The sequence below is a fragment of the Carlito syrichta genome, unplaced genomic scaffold (assembly GCF_000164805.1).
Source record: "Carlito syrichta isolate Samal-C Ts95f unplaced genomic scaffold, Tarsius_syrichta-2.0.1 Scaffold304710, whole genome shotgun sequence".
Lineage (NCBI taxonomy): Eukaryota > Metazoa > Chordata > Mammalia > Primates > Tarsiidae > Carlito > Carlito syrichta.
In genome coordinates, this window is record NW_007248806.1 from 312876 (window position 1) to 334658 (window position 21783).

The following is a 21783-nucleotide window of genomic DNA, read 5'->3' on the forward strand; positions in this document are numbered from 1 at the left end:
CTCACCTCAGCCTCCCAAAGGCGCGGGATTGCAGGCTGAGCCACCGAGCCCAGCTAGAAAACAATTTTATATTTGAGAAAACTAGCTCCAATTTTGCCCAAGATTTAGATAAACCATCAGACTGCACAGTAAGTAGTTTTCACTCTGTCACCCAGACTGGAGTGCAGTGGCCGCTCCCGGCCACCGCAGCCTCGACGGGCTGGGCTCCAGCGATCCTTCCACCTCAACCTTCCAAGAGGCTGGAATTTACAGGCATGAGCTACCACGCCCGGCTAATTTTTTGATTTATTGTAGAGATGAGGTCTCGCCAAATTGCCCAGGCGGGTCTCGAACCTGCGGGCTCAGACAGTCCACTCACCTCAGCCTTCCAAAGCGCGGGATTACAGGCTGAGCCACCAAGTCCGGCTACATGCAAACATATTGTTTAAGAGAACATTCCTTCTTATGTGTGTATTGTCTTTTGTGAGTGTACTTAGAAGCTTCCAGCAACTTTTCTTGGTTATTTCTTTGGCCAGAATTACTTCAGAGGTCCATTCCTAACTCAGCTTCTGGCAGGAGTGGGATTACCATGATTATTCTAAGTGAAGCTCACAGTTGTGTGGAGATGGTGGAGTATTTGAGGTTTGTTGAGGAGCAATAATGAGGAATAGTTGATGGGTAGTCAGCCAACAAGGTCTGCAACAGTGTGAAACCCTCAGTGAAAAACTTATGTTTTTATTTTGTGTGTGTACTGGTGTCTCACTGTCACTCATTCTGGAGTATAGTAGCATGATTACCACTCACTGCAGTCTGAAATGTCTGGGTTCAAACAGTCCTCCTGACTCGGCCTCCCAAAGTACTGGGATTACAGGCATGAGCCACTCCACTCAGCCCCTGAGTGGAAAATATTACCAATATTATTTCTAACACCTCTGCCAGGAAAAATTTCTTTTGAAAAGTTAAAGCAAAATTATTTGAAACCAAAACCTTCTTGATATCCCTTTTGTTACAATGGCCATTTGTACTTACATGGCTTTTTTTTTTTTCCCCCAGTCGACCTCTCACTCTGTAACCCAGGCTAGAGTGCAGCAAAGTGGCACGATTACAGCTCACTGCATCCTTGAGTAGCTGGGACTACAGGCGAATACCACCCACCTGACTAATTTCTTTTTATTATTTGTGGAGACATGGTCTTGCTCTGTTGCCCAGGCTGGTCCCAAACTATGGGCTCAAGCAGTCTTCCCACCTTGGCCTCCCAAAGTGCTGGGGTTATAGACGTGAGCCTCTGCACCTGGCAGAATTATAGTTTTTAAAACCTCTTTTATATATCTTTATGGCCCTACTTCATCTAAATAAAATATATTTGTGGTTTGCACAACTTTGTTTTCCATATACTTTTCAATATAGTAGAGATTATATTGAATGTAAGCTTTTTCTGTAAGCTATTTACCTATTCCCAGACTAATGTACTTTTAAATGGGTAAAATTTTTTAATCTTGAGAGGGCCAACTATATAAGGTACTTGTATTTTAACAGGGTACAGTTGATTCTCATTATCCATAGTTATTTTCTATAAGGTTGCCAGAAACACGAAGTTAGCAAATAGTGTACTGAACCATTGCTCCTAGAAAAGGACAGTGTCATGTTCTTACAAGCCTCTGGTCACATTTTTTCACCTAATCAGTATATAACCTTGTTTTATGTGTGTTTCTATTTAAAGACACCTTATTTAATATGTATGTTAATGCATTGACATTGAACTTGTGGCCAACAGCACTATAACTCATGCCTGAATGAAGCTTATCTTGTACACATATTTGCTCCGTAAGGCTCCTCACAACCCTCTTTGCATCTAGGAACCCTTCAACACTATGCTTAGGGGCCATTTTGAACAGGGAAAGCACAAAAATGTGAAAAACATGGTGCTAAATAGACCGTAAAAAGGACATTTGTGTATATGATATGAGAGCTGAAACAAGAAGGCAGAAGTGGAGGTTCAGGGGCAATGATGACCTTACCATAGCTACTGGAATCACACTTGAAAACTGAGATGTTAATATCTAACAATGTTATGAAGAAAATAAGAGGGTATAGATTTGGTGCATTTGTTACTGTGAAGTACAGTTGAGACAACACTGACTTATTTAGATTAAGCTCCTAATTTGTTACTTACTAAACCATCTATTAATGCATCATTTGAAGTTTTTTTTTTTTGAGTTGAAGTCTCACTCTGTCATCCAGACTAGAGTGCAGTGGCCGCTCCCGGCCACTGCAACCCTGACCTGCTGGGCTCCGGTGATCCTTCTGCCACAGCCTTCCAAGTAGCTGGAACTACAGGCACGCACTACCATGCCCGGCTGATTTTTTATTTATTGTAGAGATGAGGTCTCACCAAGTTGCCCAGGCGGGTCTCGAACCCGCAGGCTCAGGCAATCCACTCACCTCGGCCTCCCAAAGCGCTGGGATTATAGGCTGAGCCACCGAGCCCAGCCCATTTGAAGTTTATCATTTAAACACTACTGTTTTCATTTCTTCAGCACATAGTGAGGAGTCAGGGAACAGGATAATGGCAGTTTAGGCTGCACAACTGGTAAAATTAAGACTAATTTCATATTTAATGTACATGTGAAAAACAAAAACAACACCAAAAAAAAGTGCCACAAGTATTGATTTGGTAGTTACAAATAAATATTAGTGAGTAGGTGAATTCACATATACAGAATCTGAGAATAACAAAGGTAACCTGTAATTGTTTTTGGAAAGCCTATGACTGAATACTTAGAAAATTCAAATTTGAAAGAAAATTTATCTTATTTTCAGATATATGAGAGTTATTGGTTAAGCAGCCATCCTTACAGTTTTCACATTTTCTTGTCCAGTTGAGTAAACCTAGCTGCTTTCAGTCTGTCACTTTTTTTTCTGTCCTGCAGGGAACAACCTATCTTCAGCACTCGAGCTCATGTCTTCCAGATTGACCCAAACACAAAGAAGAACTGGGTACCCACCAGCAAGCATGCAGTTACTGTGTCTTATTTTTATGACAGCACAAGAAATGTGTATAGGATAATCAGTTTAGATGGCTCAAAGGTAGGTTACATTTACTTTAAACAGTCTTGCTTTTATACAGTATAGCATTTTGGTTTTATTTGGAGGGTTTTATCTTCATTAAAATGTTTCCTTTTGGGTTTTAAAAACAACTTTTAAGAAACAAAATGTTATTCTTAGGATAGAATTTTTTTGTCTACTAAATTATTTAGATTAATCATGCATTCTACAGATTTGAGGTCATTCAGTTTATTTAATAAATAGTCATCTGTTGTGTATCAGACACTGTGCTGTGTACTAGGAATATAGTGGTTGACAGAATGGACATGGTCTAGAATTCTAGGAGCTAGAATTTTTTTCAAATACACTTCTGTAAACTAGTAGCCAGTTCAATATTACTGAATCTTATGAGGTCCCTCACTGTCAGTACTAAAGTTGAGATCCCTTATTTGAAGAGAAGCAAAAGGTCAAAGCCTATGTTTTTATTTTTTTAGGAGAGCCAGATAGTATAACATTTAAGATCAGGAGTCTCCTGGGTTCATATCTCACCTCTACCATCTGCTGAATGTTTTGACTTTGGGCAAATTGCTTCTCTGAGCCTCATTGTTCTCGCCTCACTACTGGTAATTTTAAGGATTAAAAGAGTAAATATCTGTAAAACATAAGGGTCAGTGCAGTGCCTGGTAGATTATATACCCTTCAGAGGGCGAGGATAGGGGATACATTTTATTGTCAATGAATTTATGTAGCCGCTTAGAGAAATTCCCAAAATCAGATTCTAGAAATAAAGTATATAAAAGTATGTAAAAGAATGAGGTCTTCATTCTTCTCTTTTGAGCTTTCTTGAAGTAATGAGGCCTTTCCACTCAGGAATTTTAGCAATTCAAAGAAGAGGTTAAGCACACAGACTCTAAACCCTGTCTCTGGTTTGAATTTTTGCTTCATTACTCGCTAGCCATCTGACCTTGAGTGAGGTGTTTAACTTCTGCATGACTCAATTTTTTTCATCTGTAAAAAGGAACTGATAAAAATACCTACATTATTTTAGCATAGAATTATTGTGAAGAATAAATAAAGAGGCAAATATACAAAGTGTACATAGTAATCACTATACGAACATTTGCTGTTATTGTTATTAAGGGTATTTTTAGGCTTAATGGTTTTGGGAATAAAAGATAATTTAATGCTAAACTTTCATTCTGTTTTTTTCTGTGTGCTCATTCCTTATCTCCTTAACTAGATTATAGGACCCCAGGGACTATTTGCACTTTGTATCTTGTATATAAGTAACTGACATGTATTTACTTGCATAATTGATCCTCTTTTCATTTTTACTTGGAGGATTTAAAGAATTTAAGAAATAATAGTTAATTTCTGTGAAGCTTTATTTAGTGACAAATAATTTTGTCATATTTTGTAACTGGTTTAGTGAAGTTTGACAAATACTAAATATTATAACCTCAGACTTTAGAGTGCTAATTTATTTCTTTTCTCTGGCTTGAATCTTCAGTTCTCTGTAATCTGTCTCTTGGTCCAAACCCCAGATAAAATGTAGCTTTATTAGAAAGATGGTTAGGTAGTATATAAAAGTAAAGATCAACTGAAGTTGTCCCATGTCCAAAAAAAGAAAGAAACTGTATGGAAGTGATTAGATAGATTTCAGTTACTAATTTAATTTTCACCACATTAAAAATACTTTGAGTTATTTTCAAGGAAGAAATTTTGGTGACTGAATAATTCTCATGTGTTCTTCCCTCTGGAGCAGTATGAGCTATGTGCTCTGGTTTTTCCATTTTCAAATATGCTTGATTACAATCTTACATTTTTTGTAATTATGAGATAGTTGATTGTAATTATTAGAATCTTAAATAAATCTTGACAAGAGGGTGTGTGCATGTGTGTGTGTGTGTTTTAACAAAATCCATCTTTTTTAGCAGAGTTCTATTTTCTATCACATTTTCTATTTTTCCAAACTGATACTGTTAACTACCAGAGTTCCTGAAAGAGTGATTGTTTTTTTAATAAGCATTAGTGGTTTATTTGGCTTGACTCAAAAAGTGTTTTTCTTCTTCCACCCCACTTCCATTTCTGCCCTTCAAGATTGAGTTGGAAAGCTCTCAGGTCTCCTGACTAGAAAATGTTTATCTCTTCTCACTGAGTCCTGTACTGTGCATGTAAAGTCTGTTTTAAGGTTTTCTGATTGTGCTGCAGAGACATCAGCGTGGCCAAGATATGTGCCTGATCTCTAATGACACAGAATTTCTACCTTTTTTCCTTAAAAGGACTGGAACTCTGGGATCGAAAGATATTTATTTCAAAGAACTAAATTTTTTCTTTTATTTATTTATTTATTTTTATTTTTTTGAGTTGGGGTCTCGCTCTGTTACCCAGACTGGAGTGCAGTGGCCACTCCCGGCCACCGCAGCCTCGACCTGCTGGGCTCCGGCGATCCTTCCACCTCAGCCTTCTAAGTAGCTGGAACTACAGGTGCGCGCTACCATGCCCGGCTGATTTTTGATTTATTGTGGAGATGAGGTCTCGCCCAGTTGCCCAGGCGGGTCTTGAACCCGAGGGCTCAGGCAATTCACTCACCTCAGCCTCCTAAAGGCGCAGGATTGCAGGCTGAGGCACCGAGCCTGGCTTAAATTTTTTCTTTTAAATGGACTCATAGTAGTGTTCTAGTCAAAGAAGCTAAGAAATAAAAAGTTTTTAAAAGTGTGAGATGGGCTAGGCATAGTGGCTCATGCCTATAATTGCAGCATTTGTAGGCTAAAGTGGGAGGATTGCTTGAGCCCAGGTGTTTGAGATCAGACTAGGCAGCATAGTAAGACCATGTCTCTACAAAAAAAAAAAAATAATAGTTTAAAAATTAGCTAGATGCATTAGTGGACACTTATAGTCCCAGCTACTTGAGAGACTATGGTGGGAGGATCACCTGAGCCCAGGAGGTCAAGGCTGTGGTGAGCTGTGATAATGCCACTGCATTCCAGTCCGGGTTACAGAGTAAGACCTCAGCTCAAAAAAAAGAAAAAGTGTGAGATCATCTGTGATTTTAAAGTTTTATTAATTAAAGAACAAATAATACAGCCCAAGGAAAGTTCAAAGAAAGGATCAAAGAAAGGAGAATGGAACTCTTAAAAGCAGGCAGACGTTAATTTGAAATAGCCTAAGTGGGGAGAGAGGGGTTAGTGATCAACGGCACATTGATCAGTTTTCTTAGATGCCTGTAAAACCAGTTGCTACCCCACTTTGAGAGTTATTAGGGTCACATGTAAAATGCCAGAATCCTTTAGAAAACACTCAGACTTCAGCTCAGATATGCCCTCCTCAGGAAGCACTGCAGGTCAAACAAATCAACACAGTGCCTGCCAGCATTGATCTCAGTGCTGTTTGCTCTGTTGCATCCTGGTCTTCCGGTCTTCACGGCACTTGCCACTCTCTGAGTTACATTGGTCAGCTACTTATTTTTTGTGTCTCTCGTTGTGTGTCAAAGTTTTAGAATTGTGCGTGGCATTTAATTGAAACTCAATAAAAATGTTGAATAAATGAATGCTTTCTTACCATTTGTTTAATACATTCTTTTCCATTTAGTCTTTCATTTAATGACAGCCCTTCAAGTTAGAGCAGTAATTAGGCCATATTTTGCAGATTTAAAATGATATGCTAGGAAAGGTAATTTTTGAACTGAAGGGTAAGGAAACTGTATAAATATATAAGTTTTGTCTGAGTTAAAATTACTAAATTGGCCGGGTTCGATGGCTCAGCCTGTAATCCCGCGCTTTGGGAGGCCGAGGTGAGTGGATTACCTAAGCCCGTGGGCTCGAGACCCGCCTGGGCAACTTGGTGAGACCGCATCTATAGAATAAATCAAAAAAATTAGCCTGGCGTGGTAGCGTGCGCCTGTAGTTCCAGCTCCTTGGAAGGCTGAGGCGGAAGGATCGCCGGAGTCCAGGAGGTCGAGGCTGCGGTGGCCGGGAGCGTGCCACTGCACTCCAGTCTGGGTGACAGAGTGAGACTCCAACTCAAAAAAAAAAAAAAAAAATTACTAAATTAAGGATAAGGGCTCTCATAGAACAATAGATGACATATCTATTGTCTGAGAGAAAGGAAGGGGCCACTCTTTTACTGTAGGACAAGTATCATGCATTGTTATGACTTGATCCATACCCACGAAGCTTGTAAATATTTACATTTATACTGTTGTGTACATGGTAAACAAATTTAGCTTTGTTCTGAAAATGCTTGATTTTCATTACACATATAAGAGTTCAGCAGATGACTGCTTATGGATTTGTTAATATGTATTTATTACTGGAATCTCTTTTTAATCATAAATTTGGAATACATTATACTATAAATGATTTCTCACATTTATGATATTGGCAGAGATAATGAGTTAATACGTTACATTATTATAGTTGAAATTTATTGCAGTGATCACTAAAGTCAATTTTTTTTTTTTTTTTGAATTGGAATCTCACTCTGTCACCCAGACTGGAGTGCAGTGGCCGCTCCCGGCCACCGCAGCCTCGACCTGCTGGGCTCCGGCGATCCTTCCGCCTCAACCTTCCAAGTAGCCAGAATTACAGGCATGCACTACCACGCCCGGCTGAGTTTTTGATTTATTGTAGAGATGAGGTCTCGCTGCCCAGGCGGGTCTCGAACCCGCGGGCTCAGGCAATCCACTCATCTCAGCCTCCCAATGGCGCAGGATTACAGGCTGAGCCACCGAGCCCGGCTAAAGTCAATATTAATAGCATGCTAATGACTAGATGCAGTGGCTCATGACTGTAATCCCAGTACTTTGGAAGGCGGAGGCAAAGGCAAGAGGATTGCCTGAGCCCAGGGGTTTGAGACCAGCCTAGGCAACTGGGCTAGACCTCGTCTCTACAATAAGTTAAAAAATTAGCTGGGCGTGGTGGTGCATGCCTGTGGTTCCAGCTACTTGGAAGACTGAGACAAAAAGATAGCTTGAGTCCAGCAGGTTGAGGTTGCAGTAGCCATGACCATGCTACTGCACTGTAGTCTGAGTGACAGAGGGAGACTTCAACTCAAAAAAAAAAGCTAAAGTACTAGTTTTCTAAGAAATTATGTATTAAGCAAAAACAATAGCTATTATCAGTATCATAAATTTATACCACTTTATGATAAAATAAATGAGTATGTGGTTGGTCCTTGAACAACATTGCTTTGAACTGTACAAGTCCACTTGTATGTGGATCAGAAGTACAATATTCGCAGGATGTGAAATGCAGGTATAGGGGGCTCACTTCACATATGCAGGTTCTACAGTGCCATTGGGGGACTTGTGTATGCTTGGATTATGTTATTTGCAGGGGCCCCAGGAACCAGTCTCCCTTGTATACCAAGGAATGACTGTACATTTAGGGTTTTGTTTTTTCCTTTTTGCATGATAACATATTTTCCATATCATAATATATTTAAGAAATATGTAGTCTTTTCTGTATCATAACATATTTTAGGTAAATCAGCTTTAAGAAAAATCGTGGACTTTAGAAAGTTAGCATCATTTTTTCTATTGATATACTCATTTCTAAAGATTCTTTGGAGGGTGATTAAACACTTATTAAGGCTGACCTGCTTCCATTGACTTATCCAAAATTAATAAATACTGATCCTAAACATTCAAAGGGAAAAAACTGACTACACTAAAAACTATTTGAAAATTGTTTAGATCATAGGGAAACTTATTTAGAGTGTAAGATGTTGAGATTTTTCATAGGCAGTGCTATTATATTTATATTTCTTTAACTTGCCATATTTCCACACTGTCACTTATAATGCTAGAAACTGCTTCTATAACTATCTTTAATTTAATATTGTAATTTATTAGTAATTCTGAGTTTTTATGCAACTAAATGGTCTTGTGTTTAAATGTCTGTTTGCTCATTTTTGTCTTGTTACTCATACTTGTTTTATTTTTCAGGCAATAATAAATAGCACCATTACCCCAAACATGACATTTACTAAAACATCTCAGAAATTTGGCCAATGGGCTGATAGCCGGGCAAACACTGTTTATGGACTGGGATTCTCCTCTGAGCATCACCTTTCGAAAGTAAGTTAAATTATAAGATCTGAGTGAACCTCAAGTCATATATCTTAAATATGTAATAACAAATAGAGAGTATAAAATATAGGTGAAGTTTATTTAATATTCTCAGAACAGTAGCGACTTTAGAGCAAAAAGCAAGAGATATTGAATTCCGCTGTCACTTGGAAAATTTATTGTACACATTAAAAACAGTCACTATTGGTTGGGAAGGATTTGTGTGGTTAACTATCTGATTGATAGGAGCTAAAAGGTGGGGATTATCACTTCAGAATGGAGCACCCTCAGTTGGAGATGGTCTACAAGATAGGCCAAACACCAAGCTCTTCTGAATTGTGAGAATTCAAGCTGATACAGATAGAGTTCTGCTTTTTAACATGACAGCAGGTATATAAAATTACTATGTTTAGAGGAGATTATGCTTTATCTGGGTGTGGAATACTCTGAGCTCTCTGATATAGTGCAGAGTGAGATCTCATAGACACCATGAGGAGTTCTTGGATAATACCTACCAAGTAAATTACCATGATCTAGAAAGCCAATGCAATGTAGAGCATCACCAGGCTAAATATTGTAAATAAAAGTTGTCCTGTCTATAAGCAAAAGCCATGCAGTGTTCATACCAGCAGCACCTTGAGTTCTTGTGGATGCTACACAGAAGGCATATAGAAGGGAAAAGAATCAACTTCAGGATATTAAGGTGATCAAGGAGATAAGTACTACTCACTTTGTTCTTCAGATGTTGTGCCCATCAGACATAAAGATTTATGCTTAAAATCTCTCTATGTGAAGTATTCAGTAAAAAGGGTAACCCTACGTTTGGAACACTTTATGTGTGGATTTGTTGTACACACAGGAGCTGATGGCTTGAGAGTTGAAACTGTTCAAGTGCAGAGTCATTAGGCTCTTGTACGTAGACACTGTTTATATTTATGTTAAACTTAAAGCAGTTCTTTACAGAAATCATTCCATTTAAAAAAATGAATTCTTTTTAAAAATCTTACACTTTTATGAATATTTATTGACTTGAATTTCAGTAGTTGAAGTAACCTATTCTGTTTTAATTGAAAAATCTTGACACTTTTTAAGTGTTTTGTTATCTTTTGTTTATAAATTGTAATTTAAAGCTCAATTATATTACTATTTTAACTTTTACCTTGGTGATGATAAGTTATTCTCTATAGGATGATTAAAACAAGTGTTGTCTGCTTGGTTTTTCTTGCACATGTCTTATTCCCTAAGTACATTTCTTGAATTGTGATAAACATGAATTTTAGATTCAGAGTATTTCAACATAACTAGGACACAGACATCTAGTTAAACATTGCCTTTCCATGAACAATCCTCTTATGAAATTATATACTTATTCTAACATTTTTGCAGTTACTTGAAACCTTTTAGAACTTTTTTTTTGAGTTGGAGTCTCACTCTGTCGCCCAGACTGGAGTTCAGTGGCACACTCCCGGCCACCGCAGCCTTGACCTGCTGGATTCCAGCGATCTTTCACCTCAGCCTTCCAAGTAGCTGGAACTACAGGCGTGGGCTACCACACCAGGCTAAATTTTTTGATTTATTGTAGAGATGAGGTCTCGCCAAGTTGCTCGGGTGGGTCTTGTACTCAAGGGCTCAGGTAATCACTCACCTTGGCCTCCCAAAGTGCTGGGGTTACAGACTAAGCCACTGAACCCGGCCTAGAACTTTTAAAAAAATTGTCTAATAAAGCCTATAGAAAAAAACTAAAACTATAAGTATACCCACTTGCTGAATTTCTTAACTAGACAACATAAACACTAAATTGTGGATTAATTTTGAGTAAACTTGCCTTAAATGATTTTTAGGCTTAAGTTATCTTGACTACAAATTAAGTTCTGCATTATATCTTTCAAGCCACTGAGCAGCAGCTGGCTAATATAACCAAAGAATATTGCTTAACACTGTCAATCATATTGTCTTCCCTTATTTGAACTTTATTCTGGAAATAGCTTTTATTTTTCAATAAATTTTCCTCTTTAAAGTTAGTATATGCTTTCGACTAACCTTACTAGTGGTGAATCCTATTATTTTGAGGCTAGATTGAATATTAGAAAACAGCCCTTAAGCTTCTGGAACCAAGTCTAGTTTATGTACTCTCTGGACTTGGCTCCAAGAGCTTAAGTTCTGTCTCTTTAGGAGGTTTTGATTTAAAGATGACAAAATCACAATTTTCCAAGCTATCCTGTAGACTAATTTTGGTGCATAGGTGAAGTAAGCATATAAATATTCTGGCCTGTTTTATCATTAAAAACCATGAGTGCGTCAAAACATTGTAAGGTTTTGGAGAAGACCGTTTTAGACAAGAATCTCTCAAAATAAGGGGAAACAGCATCATTAGAAGAAATGGATGGTATCCTAAGATTGACTGGTTTGAGCAAAATGCTAAACTATTGTCAGAGTGCTTACCAAGCTGTATTTTGTTATCGTTGAAACCTAAGCCTTCACTTTTTTCTTTTGCTGAAAACTAAGGATATAAATATTAACAATAGTGTAGGTTTTTTTTGAAGTGGAGATGACTTTTAAGCATTAACAATTTTGGAACACAAAATTAGTGTTAGAAAAGCATTGTACCCTACTTCAAATTGCATAAAGAGAACTTAATTATGGTTTATTTTCTAGCAATATGAGTGAGTTTTTTTTAACATTGTGCTCAGATTTTTTAATGCAAGGAGATACTCTGTTTAAATAGAGAAGTATAGTGGCACAGGAACAGTTTCTTGACCTACAGAATATAGGAAAGGTGATAACGTTTAAGGTAAGAAGGAAAACAAGGTTTTCATCTCTCCAAGTCAGGTCAGAGTATCATAAGCCTTTCCTTCCAAAATTTTCTTTCCCAAGATGGAAATCAAATCAAAGCCGGTGTATGAGTGTTTGAGAAGGGAACTATAATTTCATGTTTTAAGTGCTAATCCCTAACAGATGTTTTAAGTTACATGGAGATTTTAAGTTTTTAACTTTAGCTATTTTGTAGCCCTAACTTATTCTTTCTGAAAATAGTGATAGACTAGCTTCTGCTTCCAAACATAAATAGATTCTGTGGCCATGATGTTTTATACTTTCTTGTGAGTTTCTAAGAATTAGCATTTCATATACAATGATTTTTGTTTTGAAATTGTTACCCATCTTAAGTACTTTTGTGGAGTATTCCTTTCTGCTATTATGCATTGCTGTTTAGAAATCTTGGAGATGAATTATTAGTTACGTCAGTTAGTGAAAATAGCGTTACAATTTATATTGTTGAAAATAAAATGCCTCACATAGTATGAGTTTATATTTTAGTAAAAGTTAAAGGCATTTTCTAAATACTGTGATGTTTATAAGTGGATACTTAAAGAATTGTTTTCTTGGTAATACACAAAACATGGGTATGCCTATCTTTATCGATTTCATCCCCTACTTTGGCCTTAGTAAATAATTTCTGAACAACTAGGAGTCACATAGGTAAGCTAGTTGACCTCAGATTCTAGCTTAGTTATAGCATGGTGTTTTGAATAAATACATAGTGTTTGTCAAAATACTTTATAGTGCACAAACAAATGATTGGTATTACGTTTTTTTAAAAAAATAATTTTAATATTAGAAGGTATAATTGATTTGGAGGCTATGTTGCTTGTGTAAAAGTCAGTTATTCAGAAAATGAATAGCCTTATGAAGATAAAAATGGGCACATTACTTACTTTTATTTGGTTAATGTATATAAGTCTTTATACATTCAGTTTGCAGAAAAGTTTCAGGAATTTAAAGAAGCTGCTCGGCTAGCAAAGGAAAAATCACAAGAGAAGATGGAACTTACCAGTACACCTTCACAGGTGGGTATTTTATTTTTGATCTTATTTATGAGTCTTGCTCATTTTAAATGGTGTCAGAATTAAATTTAGGAAAATAATGACAAAATTAATTTCCAAAGTAGATATAGAAATGCACCCTTTAGTTAATCTCTATTGGTGGAGAGAGGTTTTTCTGTATATCAGTGTCTACAAGAATATTTTTTTTTTTTTTTTTTTGAGTTGGAGTCTCACTCTGTCGCCCAGACTGGAGTGCAGTGGCCGCTCCTGGCCACCGCAGCCTCGCCTGCTGGGCTCCGGCAATCCTTCCGCCTCAGCCTTCCAAGTAGCCGGAATACAGGCGCGCGCTACCACGCCCGGCTGATTTTTTGATTTATTGTAGAGATGAGGTCTCGCTGCCCAGGCGGGTCTCGAACCCGCGGGCTCAGGCAATCCATTCACCTCAGCCTCCCAAAGGCGCGGGATTACAGGCTGAGCCACCGGGCCCGGCTACAAGAATATTTTTTATAAAAATTTCAGTTTAGTACTTAAAACTTAGATGATTTACTGTGCTTACAACTTAAACACAAAAGTGCCTAAAGATCATACATTGGCTTGTTGTGTCATGTGTTCTTTTATGTGGTGATCAGTCAGATGTGGCCACAGGGGAGTCTCAGGAGAGATTCTGGAAGACACAAGTCCATTGTACTCACAGGTCTTAGAAACAGAGGAAGGCAGGAGCAAGGGGAAAGCTGAGGTAGCGCCTTCATTGGGATTTCCATAGAAAGGCAGAGCAGGGCAGGGCAGGGAAACAATCAGTTTAGGACCAGTTTAGATCATTTCAGCAGGCTCTAAACCATAGAGGTGGTCCCTCATTTCCTGATAACTGGCCCTGGATGGTATAGGCAGAGGAATAGGAACTGAGTGTATGGACCAGATAGAGAAGATAAGTCTCTGGGTTGGCTAGTTTGCATGTCAAAGGCATGCTCTGAATTGGGCCCTTGCTACTTCTCTAATAATTGGCTAGTGCTGCAAATCAAAACCACACTGAGATACCATCTAACTTCAGTCAGAATGGCAGTTATCAGTAACTTAAAAAATAATAGTTGCTGGAGAGGGTGTGGCGAAAAGGGAATACTTCTACACTGTTGGTGGGAGTGCAAACTAGTGCAACCTCTGTGGAAAACAGTATGGCGATTCCTAAAAGCTGTAAATATTGACCTCCCATATGACCCCGCAATCCCCCTACTGGGAATATATCCTGAAGAACTCAAATTACTCTATAAAAAAGATACCTGCACACGTATGTTTATCGCAGCATTGTTCACAATAGCAAGAACCTGGAAACAACCATGCTGTACATCAAAAGAGGACTGGATTTTAAAAATGTGGTATATATACACGATGGAACACTACGCAGCCATAAAAAAGAACAGAATCATGAATTTTGCAGCAACCTGGATAGAACTAGAGTCTATAATACTGAGTGACCTCTCACAGAAACAAAGAGCTGAGTATCACATGTTCTCACTCATATAGTGGACCTTGAACATCCAACGTAGTACCATAAGAAAATGACTTACAGTGGTGGGAAACTATGGAGGGGGAGGGGAAGGGAGATGGGATTAGCGGTGTAAATATCTGTCTGGGGACGGAGAGACCCTCTTATCAACAAGGGTGCCTGAATGAAGCATATTTGTATACCTAACCCTTAACTGTACCCCACAATATCATAATAAAAAATATTGATTATAAAAAAAAATAATAATAATTGGCTAGTGCTTTGGGGGCAGTCTTTCCTCAGCCAGAAAGCTTTTTTTAAGATGTCAAAATGTCATAATACACAGAAAATTAAATACACACACACACAAAATAGAGTTTGTTCCACGTGATTTTAAAGTATACTTAAATGTGACAGTTGGAAAATCTTACTTTATGATTAGCACTGAGACAAAGGTTATAGGTTTTACAATTTTTTAAACAGAGGACCTATTACTTGTCTAACATAATTTTTCTTCAGTTAGAAATCACATCTCCAAGTAAAGTTCATTAAACAGTTATATTTCAGTACTTTTACGTTACAAGGGGTTTGATATATGATTCATATAAAATGCCAGTATTTTCAGCTTTTTTAATAATAGGCTTTTCTAAAACTTTTATTTTAACTGTATTATTAAGGGTAGGGTTCAGCTTTGTGCTGTTCTTCTCTGTATTAATTGTTTCTGAAGTGTACTTAGCTTTTAAAAGGAGGAAGCAGATATTACAAATGCTTCTCTGGAAGAATTGATGGTAGCAGATTTACCTGGAATTTTCTTGAAGAAATAAATAGAAATTGCCTTGGAACATAGTGACTGACCAAATGATGGGAACAGTTTAGAAAATTATTGGCTCTTCATCTCCCTCCCTACATCTGGCACCCAGCTCTATATACCCCACTGATATGAAGAGCTGGTTTTTTCTTTTTTACAGTAAAGGAGAGCTCTATCAAATGTGCTTCAAGCACATATTTCCTCACAGACTAAAAGTGTGCTCCAGATTGTAGCCAAAGCTCCTTTAAACTTCTGATAAGTGCAGTGACCTGGAATAACTTGGATTCGCATTTTGAAACTTCTCTTGAATTGACCTTCTCCAAGTACTTTCATAGTTTAGTGATACTTTTAAGCATAAAAGCCAATTTAAAATTAGATATCAGTACATGTTGGGAGCTCTAATTCCTCAGATGAAGTATTATAGGGTTACAACAAGATGCAACAAACAGCACATTCAGTGAGAGAATACCCAAAGGATTTCAGTGAAATTATAATGGATAAAACTTTGTTACAGTACTTAGTTCCTGTTTCTTTAATCATAATTTACATGTTTTTAATTAGTCATGAACTGTTATAAGTACCTGCTCTTCTTTGGAGGGAAGAATGACTAAGCCTTTGATCAGAGGAATATATCAAAGATGCTTATTACATTTGGAGAATACTGTGAAATACTGTGAAATCTAAAGAAATATCTTAAGTTCATCAATTTTGAGAGTCCAAATATACAGACCTTAGTTTATCTTTTCAAAACATTTGAAGTCAGATTAATTTAGCATATCAAATCCAGAAAGAATATATATATATATATATAGAGAGAGAGAGAGAGAGAGAGAGAGAGAGAGAGAGAGGGAGAGAGAGAGAGAGAGTCAGAGAGAGAGTCAGAGAGAGTCAGAATCTCAGTCTGTCACCCAGCCTGGAGTGCTGGGTGATGGTCAGTCAGATGTGGCCACAGGGGAGAGATTCTGAATCTTCAGGAGAGATTCTGGAAGACACAAGTCCATTGTACTCACAGGTCTTAGAAACAGAGGAAGGCAGGAGCAAGGGGAAAGCTGAGGTAGAGCCTTCATTGGTATTTCCATAGAAAGGCAGAGGAGGGCAGGGCGGGGAAGCAAACAGTTTAGGACCAGTTTAGATCATTTCAGCAGGCTCTAAACCATAGAATATGGCACGATCACAGCTTACTGCAGGCTGAATCTCCTGGGCTCAGAGCAGCCCTTCCACCTCCCGAGTAGCTGGGACTACAGGTGCGCGCCACTATGTCCAGCTAATGTTTTTGATTTTTTTGTAGAGATGAGGTCTCACTATGTTGTGTAGGCTGGTCTTGAATCCCTGGGCTCAAGTAGTCCTCCCCCCTTAGTCTCCCAAAGTACTAGGATTACAGGCATGAGTCACTAAGCCTGGCCAAGAGTAGTTTTTTAAAAGTATTTGTTTTTCTTCCCCATCTTGCTTTTTTGAAAATACCTGATCTTTCTGTTTTGGTTTGAATTTTATGACCACTAGCCATTCCTATTCTATTTGATTCTCACTGGTTTAACCCAATCTGCTGATTTAATGCTCTGCCTGAAGAATAGACTATTACTCAGAAATTCGGCAAAGGAAGGGTTTAATGGGATATTTGATAACAGTAGACACTTAGTTGGTCATAACTTTTTTTTTTTAATATCTGAGGGTGTTAGAAGAGACTAGTTAAAAGTTCAAGTAAGACAAACAGATAATAAAATCTTTTTCATTTGCCCTGTTGATCTTGGGAAAGTTGCTAAACCTAAGTGTGTTTATAGTCTGTAACTTGAGTATTACATAGCTTATCTTATAGGATTGTTGAAAGAAGTATTGTAATGACAATGTCAGATCATGGTTAATAATGTAGGCTCAATAACCTGGATTTGAATCATAGTTATTTTTTAAAATTATTCTGTAAGTAATGTAGTTACTAGTTTTCTGAACTTAGGGAAGTTATTATTTTTTTCATCTATAAAATGAGAGTGAGAACAATATGTCTTCATTAGGATTATTGTGAGAATTAAGTAGGAATTAGAAAGTACATAGCATACAATAAATGCTCACTAAATGTTAACAACTGTTGTTGGTAATAAGGTTGTAATGGTGAGCATGATGATGTAAAGCCTTAACATACTGTCAGACGCATAACAGATACCTTTAAAAAAAAAAAAATATATATATATATATATATGCCTTATTTGTATAAGTCCTGCATGACAATTGCTTGGAAGACTTGTTAAAACTCAAATTGTTGAGTCCCACCCCCAGAGGTTCTGATGTAGTAGATCTGAGATGAGGCCCAAGTATACATTTCTAACCAGCATCCAAGAGATGCTGATGCTATTGACCTGGGGATCATACTTTGAGAAGCAGTGCTGTAGAAAACCATTCCACATCTCTACAGGTTTATGATGAAAGGAGTTCGGCATTTAGAGCAAAGTTAGCCACTTTTCCATTCTTAGACTCTTGAGCTAAGACCATATTTTTGGCATAGCATGGAGAGAAATAAGGCCAGGATGAACCTAACAAACCAGTATTATAGCCCAAGACCAATAAATTGTAGTATCTGTTGGTGGGATTGAAGAACACAAGATGTAGGAAATAGGATAGAGAGGGAGACCAAGAAGTTGTGTAGCACAAGCTGTCTTGACTGTTGGAATCAAAACCAGTAGTTGACCAGTTAATAAGAAAAGTCAGTTAATATGAGGAATTTTTTTTTAGAGATTCTTATTTTAAAATTTATAAATTAAAATTCACACAGTATTTCACTTATACACCAATATTTTGATGTAAAGCCTTTAAATATGATATGTTGATTGGAATTCCACATTGTCATTCTTTCGTAAACTATACTGCTAGTGAATTGCAATTTTTGGTTTTTTTTTTTTTTTTTTCTTTTAAGTAGAACTAAATTTTGGCACCTGCAAAAAAATCTGAGTGTGACATAAGTAAATGTTTATGTCATTTTTCTGACATTATATGGTAGTGTATATGATAATATATAATAGTATATTTTATATTCCTCATTCAGTTGTGAATTTTATTTTAATTTTTAGCCATGTACGTTTTAGTCATTTCAAAGTATTTAGCCTGGTTTTCTTTTTAAAGATTCCTTTAGATAATGAGACTAACTGAATTTCAGGAAAGAAAATTAAACTTTTTAAATAAAAAATAGTATTTTTTTTTAGAGACAGGGTTTTGTTCTGTCATTGAAATTGGAATACAAGTGATGAGGTTATAGCCTCAAACTCCCTCCTGTAACCTGGTTTTCATTAAATTAACCATTCTAGTTTTGCATTCCCAATATTAATGTGTATAATATTGAATTCAGTTATGTGACTATATAAATACATTGACATAAGCAGGTTTGGGACAAATACAGCTGACTGTTGGTAAGCGTGATGCAGCTGATGGGTACAAAACTTGCAGGCAGAGTAGAAATTAACCCACTATTCCTGAACATTCACCAGCTAGCAACTGTGCATTGGGAAGGAAGAGCATGAGTTAATCCAGATGGACTGATCACAAGAACTTCTGTGATTGTCAGAAAATGGGGTTTCAGAGGTGGTGGCTCTGGATAATGGCCAGGTATAGGAAATAATTTATGCCCAAGGGTAAGAGGATGTTTGTGGTCTCAGCCTCATCTTCTGTCGTGTATCCTTTTGTTCCTCTTTTGGTCTCCTTCCATTTCTTTCCATTCCCACTACCAGGGGAGCTCAAAACAATTATTACCTCCTTCCTCACTTTTTCCTGTCAGAGTCTCTGCTCAATAAAGAGTGAGTGATGTTCTCATCTTTGTTTCCATATGAAAGACTGGAATGGAATGGATCTGTCATGAATGTTTATTAAATAGTACAAGTATTTGATTCCAGGCTGCACAGGAATAGGTGGAAGGTGATAGCAGTGTTTGTTGTGGGGAGGGGGCAGGGCAGTGGTGCATGGTCTCCCCACTAGCCTTCTGCCAGAGTGGGTGTTAATCCCACTCTGCAGGCATGTCCTGGGGTGAGGGCCAAGGTCATTTCTTTTTCAAATGTTTTAGAATATTCCTCAGACTTTCTTGCCACTTCATTAATGAATAGGAGGAGATAATTCTTTATTTTTTTTGAGTTAGAGTCTTACTCTTGTTGCCCAGGCTGGAGTACAGTGACACATTACAGCCACTCCAGTGTCGACCTGCTGGGCTCAGGCGATTCTTCCTCAGCCCTCCAAGTAGCAGGAACTACAGGTGCACGCTACCATGCCCAGCTGATTTTTTGATTTATTATAGAGACGAGGTCTCGCCAAGTTGCCCACGTTGGTCTCAAACCCACAGGCTCAGGCAATCTACCCGCCTCGGCCTCCCAAAGTGCTGGGATTACAGGCTGAGCCACTGGAGCCTTAAGAGAAAATTCTTAAGAAGCACTTTCTGAATCTCACATCTGTGCAAAGGCTCCTTTTTAATAATATGGTTACATTTGTTAGTTTTGATTTCCTTGATATTTCCTCACTTTTTAATTTCCAAAGATATATATATATTTTTAAATTTGACTGTCCTTTTTCTGAATGCAGATTATTTGTTTTGGTGGGGGTTATGGGGAGAGCTTCCCAGAAACAAAATGAGATGTGAATAGTTTTATTTTCTCAAAATAAGGATAAAAGGCAAAAGAGAGGTTTATTAGATTTGTTTTTATTTGCATTTTATTTTTTGTTTCTTTAATTTTTCTTATCAACTTTTGGTATATGTACACACATACATATCAAAGAAGATATCATTTCATAATTTTTTCTTAAATATTTATTATAGAAATGGTCAGCCATATTCATTTAAGAACCTCTTTCTCAAGAGAAATTATCATTTGTTTCCAGAAGTTTGTAATTGAATAAATATACCTTGAAGTTTTTATTATTATTTTTATTTATTTATTTATTTTGAGTTGGTGTCTCACTCTGTTGCCCAGACTGGAGTGCAGTGGCCACTTCTGGCCACCGCAGCCTCGACCTGCTGGGCTCCAGCGATCCTTCCGCCTCAGCCTTCTGAGTAGCTGGAATTACAGGTGCACACTACCATGCCCGGCTAATTTTTTTTTGATTTATTGTAGAGATGAGGTCTCGCCTGCCCAGGTGGGTCTCGAACCTGCGGGCTCAGGCAATCTGCTCACCTCAGCCTCCCAAAGGCGTGGGATTACAGGCTGAGCCACCGAGCCTGGCTGAAGTTTTTATTTTAATGTTTCATTTGAAGATGTAAAATGTTTTGTAGGAATTTTTTTAAAGAATAACTGAAGTTGGATACTAAAATTAGACAAAATTTAGATTAAAGAAGAACTGAATGTTTAGACTATGTTAAATAAAAAACAAATTTCACAGTGCTTTAGCAGTGTAAAATTTTTGGAAGGTTTTACAGAATTCTTTTGGTTACCTCTGGGGCAGTTGGAGGAAAAGGGGATTTTCTTTTCCTTTTATGCCTTTTTTACTGTTGGAACTTCTTCTAGTGAGCAAATATTCCAGTTTATTTCTTTTAAACTTACCTTTAAGAAACCATGCTTTGGGTGGCTTTTTGTTTTCCACTCTGGATATAATGATCTAAGATAACTAAATGCTCCTTCAGTTAAATAGAGCTAATAGTGAAGTTTTCTAAAGAACAACTTCCTACATTGAGATGTTGTAATTATTGCATCCCCCATTGCTTTCTTACACTTCCTTCTCTCCTTCCTAACTTGCCACTGAGAACAGTCTTCCTCCTTCAGTAGCCTTAACATTTGTGGCCTCCGCAAGTCCCATTTCCGCTTATTATTCCCCTGGGCTGAACCGGAAAATCTCAGAAGGTATTAAGAACCAGGAATCAAACTGCTACTCCTCTCACTTTTCTTAATCTACTTTTTTCCCCCAAACTCTTTTTTCTTTTGAGTTGGAGTCTCACTCTGTCACCTAAACTGGAGGGCAGTGGCATACTCCTGGCCTCTGTAGCCTCAACCTACTGGGCTCAGGCAATCCTTCTGTCTCAGCCTTCCAAGTTGCTGGAACTACAGGCACGCGGCCACCATGCCTGGCTATGTCCCTCAAACTCTTAATGGCCACTTCAAACACATCTCTGAGTTAATCCTTAGTTGCTAACCCCAGTTATGCCCTCTCAGTTTAACAAAGCAGTTTGTCTCTATTATCATTTCTACTGAATCCAATCTTGACCAGTTTAACTGTTTAGTAGATCTGACAGTTATCCTTCATTATTTTAGTTTGACTTGACCTGTCTTGGAGAAAGATAGGCCTGATTTTATTAATACCAAAGATGGTATCCTCATGTGTGTCTTAATGACTGCTTAAACTTTTTCTGGCTAATGAATATGGTTCATAACTGACAGAGGTTGTCACTTTGTGGATGCTGTTCTGGTTATTCACTTAGTAAGATTCTACTTTGTTGTTTAAAAAAAAATTGTGTGTTGTCACATACAATAGACTTTATCCATGCATTGGCTATCCGTTCATGGATACAAAGAGGATTTAGCAGAAATATTAAACAAAAATGAAATTAAAGGTCAAAAAGAGGTTTCACTGATAATTAAAAAATGGTTAAGTGATAATCTAAAATTAAGAAAGTATTCTTTCG

General features: G+C 37.6%; 1 protein-coding gene across 1 annotated transcript in view; it reads left to right on the plus strand.

The window, feature by feature from the left end:
• Positions 1-21783, plus strand: part of HOMER1 (homer scaffolding protein 1) — a 143610-nt gene that overhangs the window by 50814 nt on the left and 71013 nt on the right. The window contains exons 2-4 of the mRNA XM_008060726.2: positions 2910-3066; positions 8972-9103; positions 12847-12939. Coding sequence (XP_008058917.1) covers positions 2910-3066; positions 8972-9103; positions 12847-12939 — 382 coding nt within the window. The remainder of the gene's footprint in view (positions 1-2909; positions 3067-8971; positions 9104-12846; positions 12940-21783) is intronic.